Raw genomic sequence first — 14,352 nt, forward strand, 5'->3', positions numbered from 1 at the left:
CTTCATCCCCCACAATTCACCCCTACGAAAAAAATATTGTCAAATTCGTGATCTACACCCTCAAAAACATACATTTCGACATATCATACATCATTATGGTCAAATTTTGAATTTTTCACCCCCTTCATCCCCCATCATCAACCCTTACGAAAAAAATATTGTCAAATTCGTGATCTACAACCACGAAAACATACATTTCGACATGTCACACATCATTATAGTCAAATTTTGAATTTTTAACCATTTTCACCCCTCAGCCACCACCATTGACCCCTACAAAAAAAATATTGTCAAATTCGTGATCTACACCCTCAAAAACATACATTTCGACATACCACACATCATTATAGTCAAATTTTGAATTTCTCGCCCCCTAACCCCCTCATCCCCCACCCCTACAAAAAAAATATTGTCAAATTCGTATTCTGCGACCCAAAAAACATAAATCTTGCATAAAATTGCATATTTTCGGACTTAAACGCAAAAAACAAATTTGGGGGCTTAAGGTCCACAAAAAAGGGGGAAGCGTACCCCGGATTCACCTGGACACCCCAAATTCGTGTTCAGCGTATCAAAAAACCCCCGTGTACCAAAATTCAGCTTGTTATCAAACTTTTCCCTATCGTCGTAATTAAAACAGTGAAAAAAAATTTGATTGCAAATCTTGGAGTCAAAACTCACATTTGCCATTCTTTGTCTGGATATTAAAGCAGAAGGGAGCTAGGTGAAAATCAGTCAACACAGGGAATCGTGTTCTAGTAGCGCTATCTAATGATTCATTTTGGTATTATAAGTTTTTTCAACTGGCAACACTACTAACTCAGTTTTTCGCGTTTTTCTCAAAATCGTTTATGGTGGCAAATGTGAGTTTTGATTCTCAGCTCCTCATATAGACTCGTTTGCATTTTTGGACTTTTTAGTAAAATGACTCGGGGTGTATTAATGATGAAATCGTGATAGAATTTAAATTTTGATTTCAAAAAAGAAGACCAAGCTAAATGAGTGGTGCTAAATAAAGTGGAAAGAGAGTGGGAGTGGATAATTTTTTTGTTTTAAAGCATTTCACTTTTTTGACTAGGGTGCAGGCATCATGCGATCTTTTGGGAATTTCCTACTTGAAACGTTTTAAATTTTTGAATTAGTGATGTCTAAATTGAAATACTTGTGGGCCTTTGAAAATTTAATGAGTTAATATGAAATACGAGTAATAACAATTTTGATGTTCCAAATCGAGAAAAAAAGTAACTTGGATCAAAACTATCAACATTCAAATTGTGAAAAATCCAACGAGACTGTTTGGGGAGAATATTTTTATAAAATTTAAAACCAGTACTTACGAATAATTTGTAGGTACATATCTATTCTGTTATGATTAATTTCTCGAAACCAGTGGAAAAACACGCACTTCCTAAACAAAGAGGTAACAAATTTTCATCGAAAATTCATCGTGCTTTGCTCCATGATAGCTGATAATGTGTTTTACTGCAATATACGTTCTCTAAGAACCTTTTTTTCAACTCAAAATTTCGTCTTTTCACCTCGATATTGAATATTTCAAACATACTTTCATTGAGAAAAATATACTTACATAATAAAGAAAATTAATTTGATTCGAAAATCCGCATTTTCTTTACTATTTTTATAAGGTTTATTAGACGTTATTCACATTTCAACTTTAAGAAACATATACCGAGCTAATGGAGAAACTAGGTTCTCACTACCGCATGTGTCACTACGACAATACCCATTAATATCAATTTTCCAGTTTGAGAAAAAATCCTTTGGGAATAAAAGTAGGTAAGTATTGGATGAGTGCGTAAAAATTCGATTTTTTTTTTTTAGAATTTCGGTTGTATGTACTCTTCATTGAGATGATTTACTGAATATTTCCTCTGATACAAATACGCAGCGATGTTCACTAAAGTGAGCCATCTTTTGCTTTTTTGAAACGAATAAGGAGAGGAGATTCGAGAAAAGGTTATGGTATGATTTCGACAAAAATGTTTGTCTCAACTCTCAAACTCAAACTTTCCGAGTTGTTTATACTTGAGTTTTTGTGTGACTAGGTTTTAGCTACTGTAGTTGGTTTTTATTGGAATTTTCACATTTTTTTGGTTTCGGATTCATAAAATACTGGGTAAAAATACGTTTTCAGTCGATATTTCTTCTACCTTTGATTTTATGGAAAATTTGATTGGACAAAAGATATGGGAAATTTCATTCTTTTTTCTTAAATGGCCATTTTTCAAGTAAAATGGCAAACATATCTTTGCCCATTTATTGAAATTTTACGAAATCATAGTTTCGTCTTTTTTTAGTTAATTATATCAGAGGTAAAAAAAACTTTCGCTGTGTTGAAAATTTCACAAAATTCTGTGCTTCATTTTTTTACTTCTTTGACGAATCTCTGTTATTTAATTTCTTCATCCTTTCATCCTTATCAAATCCAACGAGTGGAAATAGGTACATATCACATAAATATTTAATACGTATCTAATTTGAATTTACATATTGATGATTACATAATTTAAAAAATATCAACAACACGAGGCTCGATTTTGGAAATAATTTATTATTCATAAAGAGTACCTAGTACATATCAAAAATAGGCCAACGTTATCTGATAATTTACGCAGCATACGTAGTCATACCTACTCGTATAAGTATATACTTATATGTAATATCGAGTTCATCAACATCAAAAAGTGTAGGTCTACATTTGAATAAGAAAGAAGTGAAAAAAAAAAGGTTGGTAATATGCGAAGTTGACGCGCGTATTGCCATAAATTTTTAAAAACGTAACCATGTGACAACGTTACTATCCATCTTGACTGAGTAAAATAGGACGAGCAACGACGTGGTTCAGTACTTACATGCGCTAAAAGAGACAAGAATAAAGGGAGAGAAAAGAACAGCGAAAGATGATTTCCCAGGACTATTCTCGAATAAATTAAACTCGTATGGAAAAAACCCCGCTTATCGTCCTGCTGTTTCTAACATACTCACTCAATTTACTTACATTATGATAACAAATGGCCATCTGTCTTTTAAAATGTATTCGTAAAATAAAACAAATTGATTGTTCTTTTCGTAATACTACACGAGTTTTTCTCGTACACAATACCTACATCGAGAAAAGAAAAAACAATTTCTTCGCTAAAGTTTCCTTTCGAATCAACGAACGGTTTTTTTAAAAAAAGCTAACGTGTTGCTGGTACATACGAGTACAATGAACGTCGATGATTTTGTTATTTAAATCTCGTACGGTGATGACTTCCTTTTCGCCGAGTTCATCGTGCGCATCTACGAGTATAACGTGTGCTATATAAACAAATAAATAAAATATTGTTTCTTCGTGAAAATAAGACCGCAGATACCGTATTATTGACCGATATGCGAACCTAACGAATTCCTTAGAGGAATACCTACCTAGCTGTAGTTATATACTTACGTTCATCTCTAATGCAAAACCGTATAAAACACCGCTAACATTTTGCCGGCGAAATTTTCAAGCTGTTAAATAAGTTATAAATATTTGATTGGTTGACTGGATGTGGTAGCGTTTTGTGCTGCGAAAGTTTTAACCTCGAGCTAAAATTTTATTATTTTTACAGTTTAGTCTTCCGTATGGTAGAAGAAGAAGAAGAGTATTTGAAGCAGTTGGATATCATAGTATCGTGTTTTCTTAGACCGCTCAGAATGGCTGCGTGTTCCCAAAAACCGCCTTGCACACATGAAGATATTAATTCGATATTCTTAAACGTTGAAACTATTTTATTCCTTCATCAGATATTCTACAAAGGGTTATCATCCAGAATGGAATCTTGGCCTACATTAATTTTAGGTAAGATGCCAGTAGTTACATACGGTATAAATGCGAAAACCTTGCACATATTCGCGTGGGAATATTGACTGGTATCAATAGGAACAGTACCGTAATTCACATGTTATTTTTATCTTCACACTGATGATGAGAAAAATGCGGGAAAAAATTCCATCGTGAAGGTCTGCAAAATTTATTTTTTTATTGAAAATGTTTTCCTCATTTTATTCATTGTTTTTGGCGGGGGAAAAAATTTTTAGGACTAAGTAAGCATCCCACGAAAAAAAAATGTAAACAAAGATGTTGGGCGTAACATTTTTCATCAGTGGAGTTTAGTTAGAATTTCTTCAAAAACGCGTAGTTTTAGAGATTTATGTAGGAAAATAAAACTTGACTTTTTAAAACTTGAGTCAAAAATACCTCGAAAACCAAACTCAATAGAAGAAAAATAGTTAAACTGAATTGGTGAGAAATTTTTTACCCTACAATTTTGTTTCTATTATTTTTTCCATAGGATGCCCCTTAACTTTGTACGATGGTGTATATTCGTTCATGAATCGAATTTATGTTTCTAAAAAGACTAACGCCCAAAAATTGGTATCATTCTTTCATTCCATTGACTTTTTTAACTGACAAACTAGATAGGTACTTGTATAGGTATCGTAAAGAAATTAATCTTGGAAAATGATTCTGACTTCTGGAGAAGCTATGAGAGGGAAAAGATGGGATTTGTTCCTCAAAATTTTCAAAAGCTTCAAAAATTCACCCAATTTAAGATTAGCTGTGTGATCTTATTTGGGGTACGAAGACTTAGATCAGGCGAAAAGGAGAGAAGTTGAATGCTCTCAAAAATTTGAAAATCAATGTACTAGTCTTTTCACAAGTTTCATCTCTGTAATTATTTCTTTTATCCTTGAAAAGCAAACATCAGTGAATAATTTAGATCTTATACAAGCCCATTTTTATATGTATGAGCAAAAATGACTGAATTTTACCGATTTTCAAAACTTTGGAGGTGTTTTACCCCCTCTTCAACTTGGTCTGACATGAAGCTGTATGCTTTATTCTCATCTACAACTCAAAAAGATTCTTGAATGTGGTGATTTTATGCAGTTTTCAACATTTTTAAGGCCAGTTATCCTTTCTCTTGTTGCCTCTTGGAATTAAAAATAAAATAAAATAACTTATCAGAGCGAAAAAAAAACAATTTTTTAAAAATTTCAAATCGTGGAAAAAAAAGTAAAAAAACTGAAATTTTTCAAAAGTATTTTTTTAAAAAATATTTCTCTGTACTGGGCGTGTATAATTGCCAGGATTTTCACGCCTAGTTTGGAGGGGTTAGTTTAATGTTAAAATTTTATTTTTTTAAGAGTTCTAAAATGCATTTTTTTTCGCTCTCAAAGTTGAAAAATTTGAAATTTTTAAAAAATTATATTTTTGCTTAGTTTTGTTTTCTGTTTTTTTTTCTTAAAAATCTTGCAAAGTATCCAAAATTTTAACACTTCGCAAAATTGCCAAATTTTACAATTTACAGGAGTAAATATATCTTTAAAATCAACACACAAATTAGATTGTAAAAAACGCAAATTTTCAAAAATGAAGAGAAAGGGATTTCAAAACAGAATAAAACAAAATTTATGCCTGGTCTGGAATATTTGAGTTGAGGGCATTTCATCCTCCTCTTTTCAGCACGATTCAATAGCCCCATACTCCATTTATTTTAATTTTTAGTCAGTAAAATTCTTTTCAATTTAACCAATTTTCAGTATTTTGTAAGATTTTAGAGCCCTCATCTTCCTCCTAATTCGACTCCTATGGGATCAAAATTGTGCCCGGATGTTCACTTCTCTCAAGTTCTCAAGTTTCAAGATTTAGGAAGTGAAATAGACTAATATTTTTTATTAGGGATTTTTTTAATGATGATATAGTATTTTGGTGGGGAGAGGGGGCGAAGGGGCATACCTCCATTCTTCAACCGTGTATTTAGATTTTTAAACCGAAAATGGACTTTTGGAATTATTATGCTGAAAAAAGCACTGTTTTTATTCTTTTCTCTAAATGTTTATCTCTAAGAGAAATCAATGTTTCGAGTTGAAATTTTATTTGAAAAAATCTCGCGATAAGTGTGATTGAATCTGATCATTTTTTTTTTATCTAAATCTATAATTAAATATACATTTTCATGGGGGAAAAATTAGAACTAGGTTTTGTAACTTGAAATCAATGAAATCTCTTATAAATTATTATTTTAAAAAAAAATTTGTTGCGTTGTTTTAGCGAGACGTTAATAACTTTGGAACTCCATCTCTTGGAGAAACAGAGAAGCTGAACTTGACTCATTTTCCGATAGATTTTTTTCGAAAACGATTAGTATGCGTAAAATAACGTGTAATTTATTATTGTAAAAATATTACTATTGCTCGATGATTTTTTTCAATTTTTTTATTTTGAGATATTTGTTTTTGTAAAATAAGGGAAAAATTGAGTGCAGAATTTTTTTTCATGTATACCGTAGGTAATCATCTACCTGTCTGTACGATTATCTTGGTCTTATGGAAATAATCTAGGATTTTGTTTAGATCTAAAAATAACCTCTCACGTCAGCCAACTACCCACATATTAGGTTTAAGAATACAAGCACGACGTTCTAAAATTATATTTTCCTCCTCCAAACAGGCGACTTGTTCAACATGCTGATTCCAATGCTGAGCATTTATCAAGAATACGTTCGTAATCACCATTACAGCGTGCAAGTATTAACCGAATGCAAACAATCAGCAGCATTTTCAACTATTCTGGATAAATTAGAAAATAAACCGGCTTGCCATTCGTGCCAATTAGATACATTCTTGATGACCCCGATGCATCAGGTAAATACTACATAGTACCATCAGTACAATCATATTATGTACCTATTTATTGTATACCTAGACATAGCTAGAATGCTAGATAGGTAGGTACATGTTAAAATTAATTAAATGGAATATACGTTTCGTTGTTAGTGGGTAATCCTTTTTAAATCTTTATTACGAAATTGAAAAATACCGTCGACGGGGATGCTGTTTAAATAAAAACACTGTGTGAAATAACCTTGGATAAGGGTTTGAACGTTGTTTTTCCTCGCAGTGGTATTTCATTTTTTTCCATAACCGCGAGTGGTATTTTCTTGTATTAAGCAGCGTTTTTCATATTTACGAAACAAATTATTTTGTAATATTTTTAAATCCCATGGATAGAGAAAAACACTCGAGAAAAGATGGTGGAAATTTTCAAAATGCTGCGAATATTCCCCAAGTCGAGTATTTTCTCTAGCTTATTGTTAGTTAAGTTGAGATTCGGTGTATTGACGCAATAAAAATACCTACCGCCTAGTTTTTTTCCCATTGTTCTAACGTATATATGTTGAAACACCTTTAATATCTGTTTAACATGTGGGATAAAAGTTGCATTTTCTTTTGAAAAATCAACGTAACGCTCGAATGCGATTTCTTTTTTCAAATACCTACGTATACACGAGTTTTATTTCTAATATGTACCTACAATTTTACGTACTTTCTCAATTCAATTCCATATCTTTCGATTGAGAGTATTTATTATTTTACCTTATGAAGTTTATACCTAATATTTTTCGGAAAAGTTTTCTTTCTGTTTGTAATACGGATTTTCTATGTTTTTATAACAGATACCGAGGTACATCGTTACGTTACACGAACTTTTAGCACATACGCCTCACGATCATGTCGATCGTAAAAGCCTAATGGAAGCGTGTCAAAAGCTCGAAGACTTATCAAGACAGATTAAAGATGAGGTAAGCCTACCCATTTAGAAATGTTTTGGGTTATAGTTCATTTATTTCATCAAATACCTAATTCGAAATAAGAGAGCTTTTTGCGGTAAGTACGATGCGATGTAAGTGGGTGTGTTGAAGATTAACATGATCGAAAATAGATTTCAATTTTACCTCGCAAATGTGTAGGGTAGGTTACTAACTTCAAGGATGTATGTGTTCGTGGTGTGGTCGAAAAATTTATACAATGGAATACATATTTTTTTTTTGATGAGAACAAAGTTGACTTATCGTAAATTTTATTTAAAATTTTTTTAAATCATTTTAATCTTACAATTAGTGAGATTTATTTCTGAAATGAAGTGTATGATGGAAGAATTTTTTCCCGCTACAGTAGGAAAAAGTACTTAATATCAATTTTGTGGATAAAAACCTCCTTCAATGTTGGAAAAGTGCTGTGAAAGTTTAGCTAAAAATTTATTTTCAAAATCGATGGCGAACAATTTTGATGAAAATAATCGTCTCATGAATTTTCCAGACAGAAATGGTCATTTTGCTGTTTGAAATTATTCTCCTCCTTTTTTCAGTTCATTTAGATTGGAAATGTTTTCAAATTATTTTTGAATTGAGAGAGAGGGAGAAAAAGAGGATCTAAAATTTTGCATTTTTTATTGAATGAATGTTTAATTTTTTTTCAGAAAAATTGAACGGTAAAAATTATATTTTTCCTGGTTCCACTCTAAACTTTCATCAGTTGGTATTAAAATTCATGTTCAGAAATTAATGTCGTTGATAAACGATAAATTATAAAAATTACTTTTGTAACTACCTACGTATGTTTGAATTGAAAGTATTTTTAGAGAAATTTTCTAACTTCAACTCCCTTTATGTTGGGAGAATAAAAATTGCAATTTTTTCGTATGTTTCAAATTTGGCTCAAAAACAGAGAAATAGTTTTTTTGACCATGCTTTCATAGAAATGGTTTTAATGTACCCAGTATGAATATTTTTGCATGTAAAAATATCAGTGATTCTGTGTCAATTCTCCCGTCCCTCTCAACTTGAAGTTTTTTTTTAAAACACGTTTTTTCGTGTTTCTTGTTTTTTTTTGAAATGTTATTGGTGGTGAAGAAATGATCTCGTCATTTTTAGCGTTTGTATTGATTTTTAAAACAATGGGAAAAGTAAAATAATTTTACAATAGGACCAATATTTTACAAAAAATCTTATAGGTATAGTGTCGACTGTCGAGCCACTAATTCGTGAAATGAAAATAAAAACTTTTCCATTAGTTTAAAATAATGAGATGCGACTGAACCTCTATCATTGAGAATAGCTATCAAATTTGGGATTTCCACCTTCTTATAAAATGGTTCAAAATTGTTTTTTCGATCATCTTATATACATTTCCAAAATGCCGTGAAATTGATTGAAAAATAATTTTAAAAATTTCAATTTCTTTCAAGTATTGTAATAGATTATAAAAATCAGAAAAAAATTTTTGTTCAGTGGTCTGAAATAAATAATTTTAAATATGTACGTGAAATTTTAATGAAATTACGTTAAATTTGACATTATGAATTTATGAAAAGAGAAATTTGTTTTTTGTTTGTTTTATTGTTTTTTTAAAATTACTTTTTTTTAAAATTGAGAATCCTGTAAACATTTATGGAACACCAAAGAAATTATTCATAACATTGTGAAGTTTGCTGAAATAATTTTCAAATAACTCAGAACGCTGCGATTCATTAATAATACGTATTTCGTTACAATTTATAGGTACTTGAAAGTTACCCACCTATAATTAATTGAACTTCATACCTAATTATGTTTTTTCATAATTTTTTCCCTTGCTGTTTCAAGATCATGATTGACGCTTCAAGTCGATATATGTATTTGCATTTTTTTAAAAATTTTATTATTATTATTTTTTTCATAACAAATTCAAGTCCTGAAATTTTTCAACTATCGATTCAAGGCAAAAAAATTGTCATCATACAATTTACTCATTTTTTGGCGTACTATTAATTGTACTTTCTTTTTTCAAAAATCTGTTGTAAGTAATAGAATTTTATCCACATGATTTTTAATTTTTTTTTGTGATCTAAATATTTAGAGTTCAAAAATAATTCTTTAATGTTCTCCGATCCGGTACCTAACTTATTAAAAAGAAAATTATTTTGAAGGTGGGAATACTTCGTATGTACGGCAGACGAGTTATGCAATCTTATTAACACTAATGCACCACATTGAAAATTATGTTCAGCAGGCGTAATGATTATTTATTTTTTTAACTCTACATTCGGTAGAACGCGTTTTAATGATTTTTCGTGATTTAGGGATAATTTTACCGATTATGCTTATCGTATACTCAAATAATATCCATAATTTAAATTCCAATGTGTAGTACACCTATTTCAAAATCTACTCGTGGTACAAAAATGTAGGTAGGAGTAATTCATATGCATAAACTTGGAAAACATTATCACGTAATTTCCTATTAAATAGAACTCTCCGTTGATACGCTTTTCTATTCAACAACTTACAACTTGAAATTGAAATTATGGTTCCTACATGTACATATAAGTAGGTATAGTAAGTAAGTTGTAGGGAAACTGAACGCATGAATATGGTATAAAGCAAGTATGAAGATAATAAAGATATATACAAAAGATATTCGTACTCGAATGAAACCTCCTTATTGCCTATGATGGTATATTTATTATTGAATTTAAACGGTGCACATTTCAAATGTAGTGTTTATTTTTCAGGTGAGCGAGACGGAAAACTTGCGAAAAAATTTAGCCATTGAAAGAATGATCGTCTCCGGATGCGATATATTATTGGATGTTAATCAAGTTTATGTTCGCGAAGGTAAGATTTTACGAATTTTAAATACTTGTTACTTATTCGTGTTGCTCGTTTCTTCAGAGTAAACCTTAACTTTCAATAGTTAATATATTTGTACGATAGAAAAGTTTTTAATCCAGGTATGCATTTTTAGTAAAAGTATTATAACCTGTATTCATTCAGATTATCACTACGAACATACCATATACCTAAGCTTTTATAAATACCTACGTTTAATTCATTCATTCGAATTAATCCGTACAACCCCCCTGTATACCTGAATTCTAAGCAAGTTGTAAATTCAAAATATACCTATTCGTTCGAGCGTCTATTGCAAAATTTCAATACATATCGACATATTTGGTTGAATTTTCAAGTCTTATTATTTCTCGCATACACATTATTTACCCTTACCATTAATTTGTGGTTTTGTATTTATGAAATCCGATTACTCTTACGGCCATGTCATATTATTGAAAATGTGTTCTGTGTACGAAGAAAAAACTCGCGATGACAGTTCTAATCACGTTCGCTGGTAATCTTCTTATACGTACCATGCAAAAGCTTGTCACTGTCTGAAAATTGTTCCACTAAGGTTTATTTTTACGTATCGAGATGACAGCGTTCGTAGCTGAGTTGTGGCGTATATATGCTCTCAGATAGGTAAGGGTTCACTAGATCGAAATGACGTAGGTAGTTTTGGATGACCTTGAAATTTCGTCAGAAATATTTTTACCGCAGTGAAATTCGATGTGGCTTTGTTTTGTTTTTGTACATTAATTGAAAAATTGCCAGAGTACCTGGTCTTTTGAAATTCTTTGTTCTTTGATATCATTTTTAAAAGAAGCTTTTTCTCTATAAAGATGGATATTTTTATATTTTTCTTTGATATTACGTTTCGTATCAGTGCTTATAGCTGTGTGCGTAATATCTTGGTTTCGTAATCAGATTCTCTGATTTTTGTTATACCTGTACTTGTTCATTGGGCTTTTTAGGCCCGAACCAACCAAGAAATTCGTAAGATTTCTGTGTTAAACGCAAATATGGCGTAAAATTGATAAACGGAATGATCGGTTCATTGTTCCACTGGAGGAGGGGGGGGGGTGGAAATTTTTATTAGAACTATAAACAAAAAATGATTGATGCTATGTGATACGAGTATAATTATATCGTTTGTTAGGTTTTTGGGTGTGCTGAATTAGTTTTTTGATACAATCCTTCCAAGTCTTACCTCAAGCATCCCAATTTATTCGAAGAGTTGAAAAAATGGATACTGTGTGGCGTGCTTTTTGGTTGGTTTTTAAGGGTGCTAAGTCCACTGAAATTTCACTCTTCCCTTTTTCAAAAATAATTTTCAAAGAATTAATTTGCGATACATTTTTTGGAAAAAAGTACAAGTACATCGTTATATATCTATAAATTGATAAAAAAGTTCGACTCTTCTACTCACTTCTCGTCTAAAATAATTGCGAATTGCTTAAAAATATTCAGTTCATTTGAAATTAACTATTCTACCTGAAACATTGAATAGCACTTAAAATAAAATTCTTCAATATTATTTCTGGGATACCTAATATATTCGTTTTTTCTGATGTTGAAAAGAACGGGACTCATACTCGGTTACGTTTCAATTACCCAATTAGTTAGGTACCTACTCGAGTTACTTTTTTGGAAAATTATCCAAAATCCAATTTTTAAGAACTCGGCCCTGCTTCTTGAAAAAAACGAGAGAAAAAGTCTCACTTTTTGCCAAAAATACTAAAATATGTAGGAACAAATCCCGCTTTTTTCAAAGTTTTCAGAAATCCTCGTTTCTTGCTAAAAATTTTTAAAAATTGTGTTTCTCGCATAAAATTCTGTCAATTTTATTTTTTTTTTCAAAAAACCCCCAAAATTCTCGCTTATTTGGCAGAAATATTCAAAATTTGGCAAAATTGTGATTTTTGATATAATTGTAAAAGTTTTGGTTTTTGCAGAAAAATTTCCAAAAATCTAGCTTTTTTGCAGAATATCTGAAAACTCACACCTTTTACCTCAAAGTTGAATTTTTTTGCAAAAAATTACTAAAACGTCCCGCTTTCTACCAAAAAGTTGCAAAATAGCTCAACTTTTTTGCCAAAGTTTGCGAAAAAAAATGTCACTTTTTTGTCAATGATTGCTAAAAAATCTCGTGTTTTTGATTTTCGATTTTTATCAAAATTGCTACCAAGTCTTGCTTCTACCCCCATACCCCCCCCCCCCCCCCCCCGAAAAAAAAATACACAGAAATCTCGCTTATTTCCAAAACGTATCACTTTTTGCCAATAGGTTGAGAAGCCCTGCCTTTTGCTAAAATTGTTGTCAAAGTCTTGTTTTCTTTCTAAAGTAGCGAAAAGTCTCACCTCTTGCCTATTGTGTTTTTTTAAACAAAAAATTCTAGAAAGGGTCATTGCTAAATTAGGGTTTTTTTTGTTTCTGAAATTATCAAAGTTTTGCTTTTTGCCAAAATTGCAAAATTCTCACTTTGTTGTCAAACATTTTTTTTTTTTTTTTTTTAAATCAAGAAGATGAAAAATCAACTTTAGAAAAGTCTTGTTTTTTAAAATCGTACCAAGTTTCTATTGAGTTCAATTTTTAGATTTTAAATAAAAACAAGAAGTTTTGGCTTTTTGATGATTTTTTTCTGTATTAAAAATATGTTTTGCCCGTGTTTTGTTACCTTTTTTGGTTACTTTTTGGTTACTTTTTTGAGCAAGTTTCATTCTATCAAAATTATTGCCAAGTTATGCATTCTTATTTCTAAAAACAGAAAGCTTTTATCAGCAGCTTTTTTGTTTCGTACACGCGAAAACTCGTCACAAATCTTTCCATCTTTTTACGTAACAAAATTGCATTAGTATAAAAAAAAAGAAGCAAAAAAGAAAAGACAGAAACTACAAAAGAGAACTCGACTAATGGAGCGAACAGTTAGCTATTTAAGATGAAATTGATTTAAAATCGAAACACGCGCAATATAGTTAAATATCAAAGCAAATGAATGATAAAACAGTCGAATGAAAGATGAAAGGAAAAAGTACACCAGGTGAAGAAGTCAACCCAGCGTATACTAATGAAATCACTCGGTCGAGTTATGTATAAAAATTAGGTTATTTGACGAGGATGACGATGAAGACAGTGCTGTGGGAAAGTTGCTGGTCTTGTTCAAAAAGCACGTTGTTGCGGTATTTTGATCGAAAGTACACACCGGGGCGTAAAAAATCCTCATTCCACCTGTTCGAAGATACACGATTATGTGCTTTTTAAAAAATACTCCCAATATAGTTGAAAGATGTAAGCGCCACTGTTCTGTGTTTTGATTTGCGGTCGAAAATGTCATTCTGTTGCATAAAACGCATTCCGAAAGATGGCGCGAGCTTTTCAAATTAAATTTAACATCGATAACACGACCAAGCAAGAAACGAATCTTCAGGTGGTGGCGTGGGGCAAGGTGCTTACATGTGCGAAATTCGCCAAGCCGTTGCGCAAGCATGGCACGCACCCAGCGACACTTCTCGACTTGTGCGTAGGATTCGTATAAATACAAAGTATTCTCAAATAAAAACTCAAAACACCGATGTTCTTTGATGTTAATTTTTTTTTCGCCCATTTTTTTTAGTACTCGCGCTTCCGAGCAATTTTGTGATTTTTTTTTCGCTTCTGTCTTCTTCGTGTACAGTTCTGTGTAAAGATTCGGTGAGTGAAATGTTCTATGTACGTTGTGGTGAACCTTTGCGTGGTGTGGTTATTTTTTCCAAATAGTAAATTATGCGTTGAATGCGGTGCACACGCCTTGTTTCGTTGTTCTCTTTCCGCAAAGGCTGATAAAAAAAAAAAGAATTTTACACGGTAGTTATTTTATTCTCTGTTTCGAGTG

The 14,352-nt window shown here is 31.4% G+C and overlaps 1 protein-coding gene across 9 annotated transcripts in view; it reads left to right on the top strand.

Moving 5' to 3' along the window:
- The window catches only part of LOC135846510 (ras-specific guanine nucleotide-releasing factor 2-like), a 131,857-nt gene that overhangs the window by 92,654 nt on the left and 24,851 nt on the right, over positions 1-14,352 (top strand). For all 9 annotated transcript variants that reach the window (XM_065365629.1, XM_065365635.1, XM_065365632.1 and 6 more), the window contains exons 7-10: positions 3,615-3,844; positions 6,500-6,693; positions 7,506-7,631; positions 10,382-10,484. In XM_065365629.1, coding sequence (XP_065221701.1) covers positions 3,615-3,844; positions 6,500-6,693; positions 7,506-7,631; positions 10,382-10,484 — 653 coding nt within the window. The remainder of the gene's footprint in view (positions 1-3,614; positions 3,845-6,499; positions 6,694-7,505; positions 7,632-10,381; positions 10,485-14,352) is intronic.

The sequence above is a fragment of the Planococcus citri genome, chromosome 5, assembly GCF_950023065.1.
Source record: "Planococcus citri chromosome 5, ihPlaCitr1.1, whole genome shotgun sequence".
NCBI classification, from domain to species: domain Eukaryota; kingdom Metazoa; phylum Arthropoda; class Insecta; order Hemiptera; family Pseudococcidae; genus Planococcus; species Planococcus citri.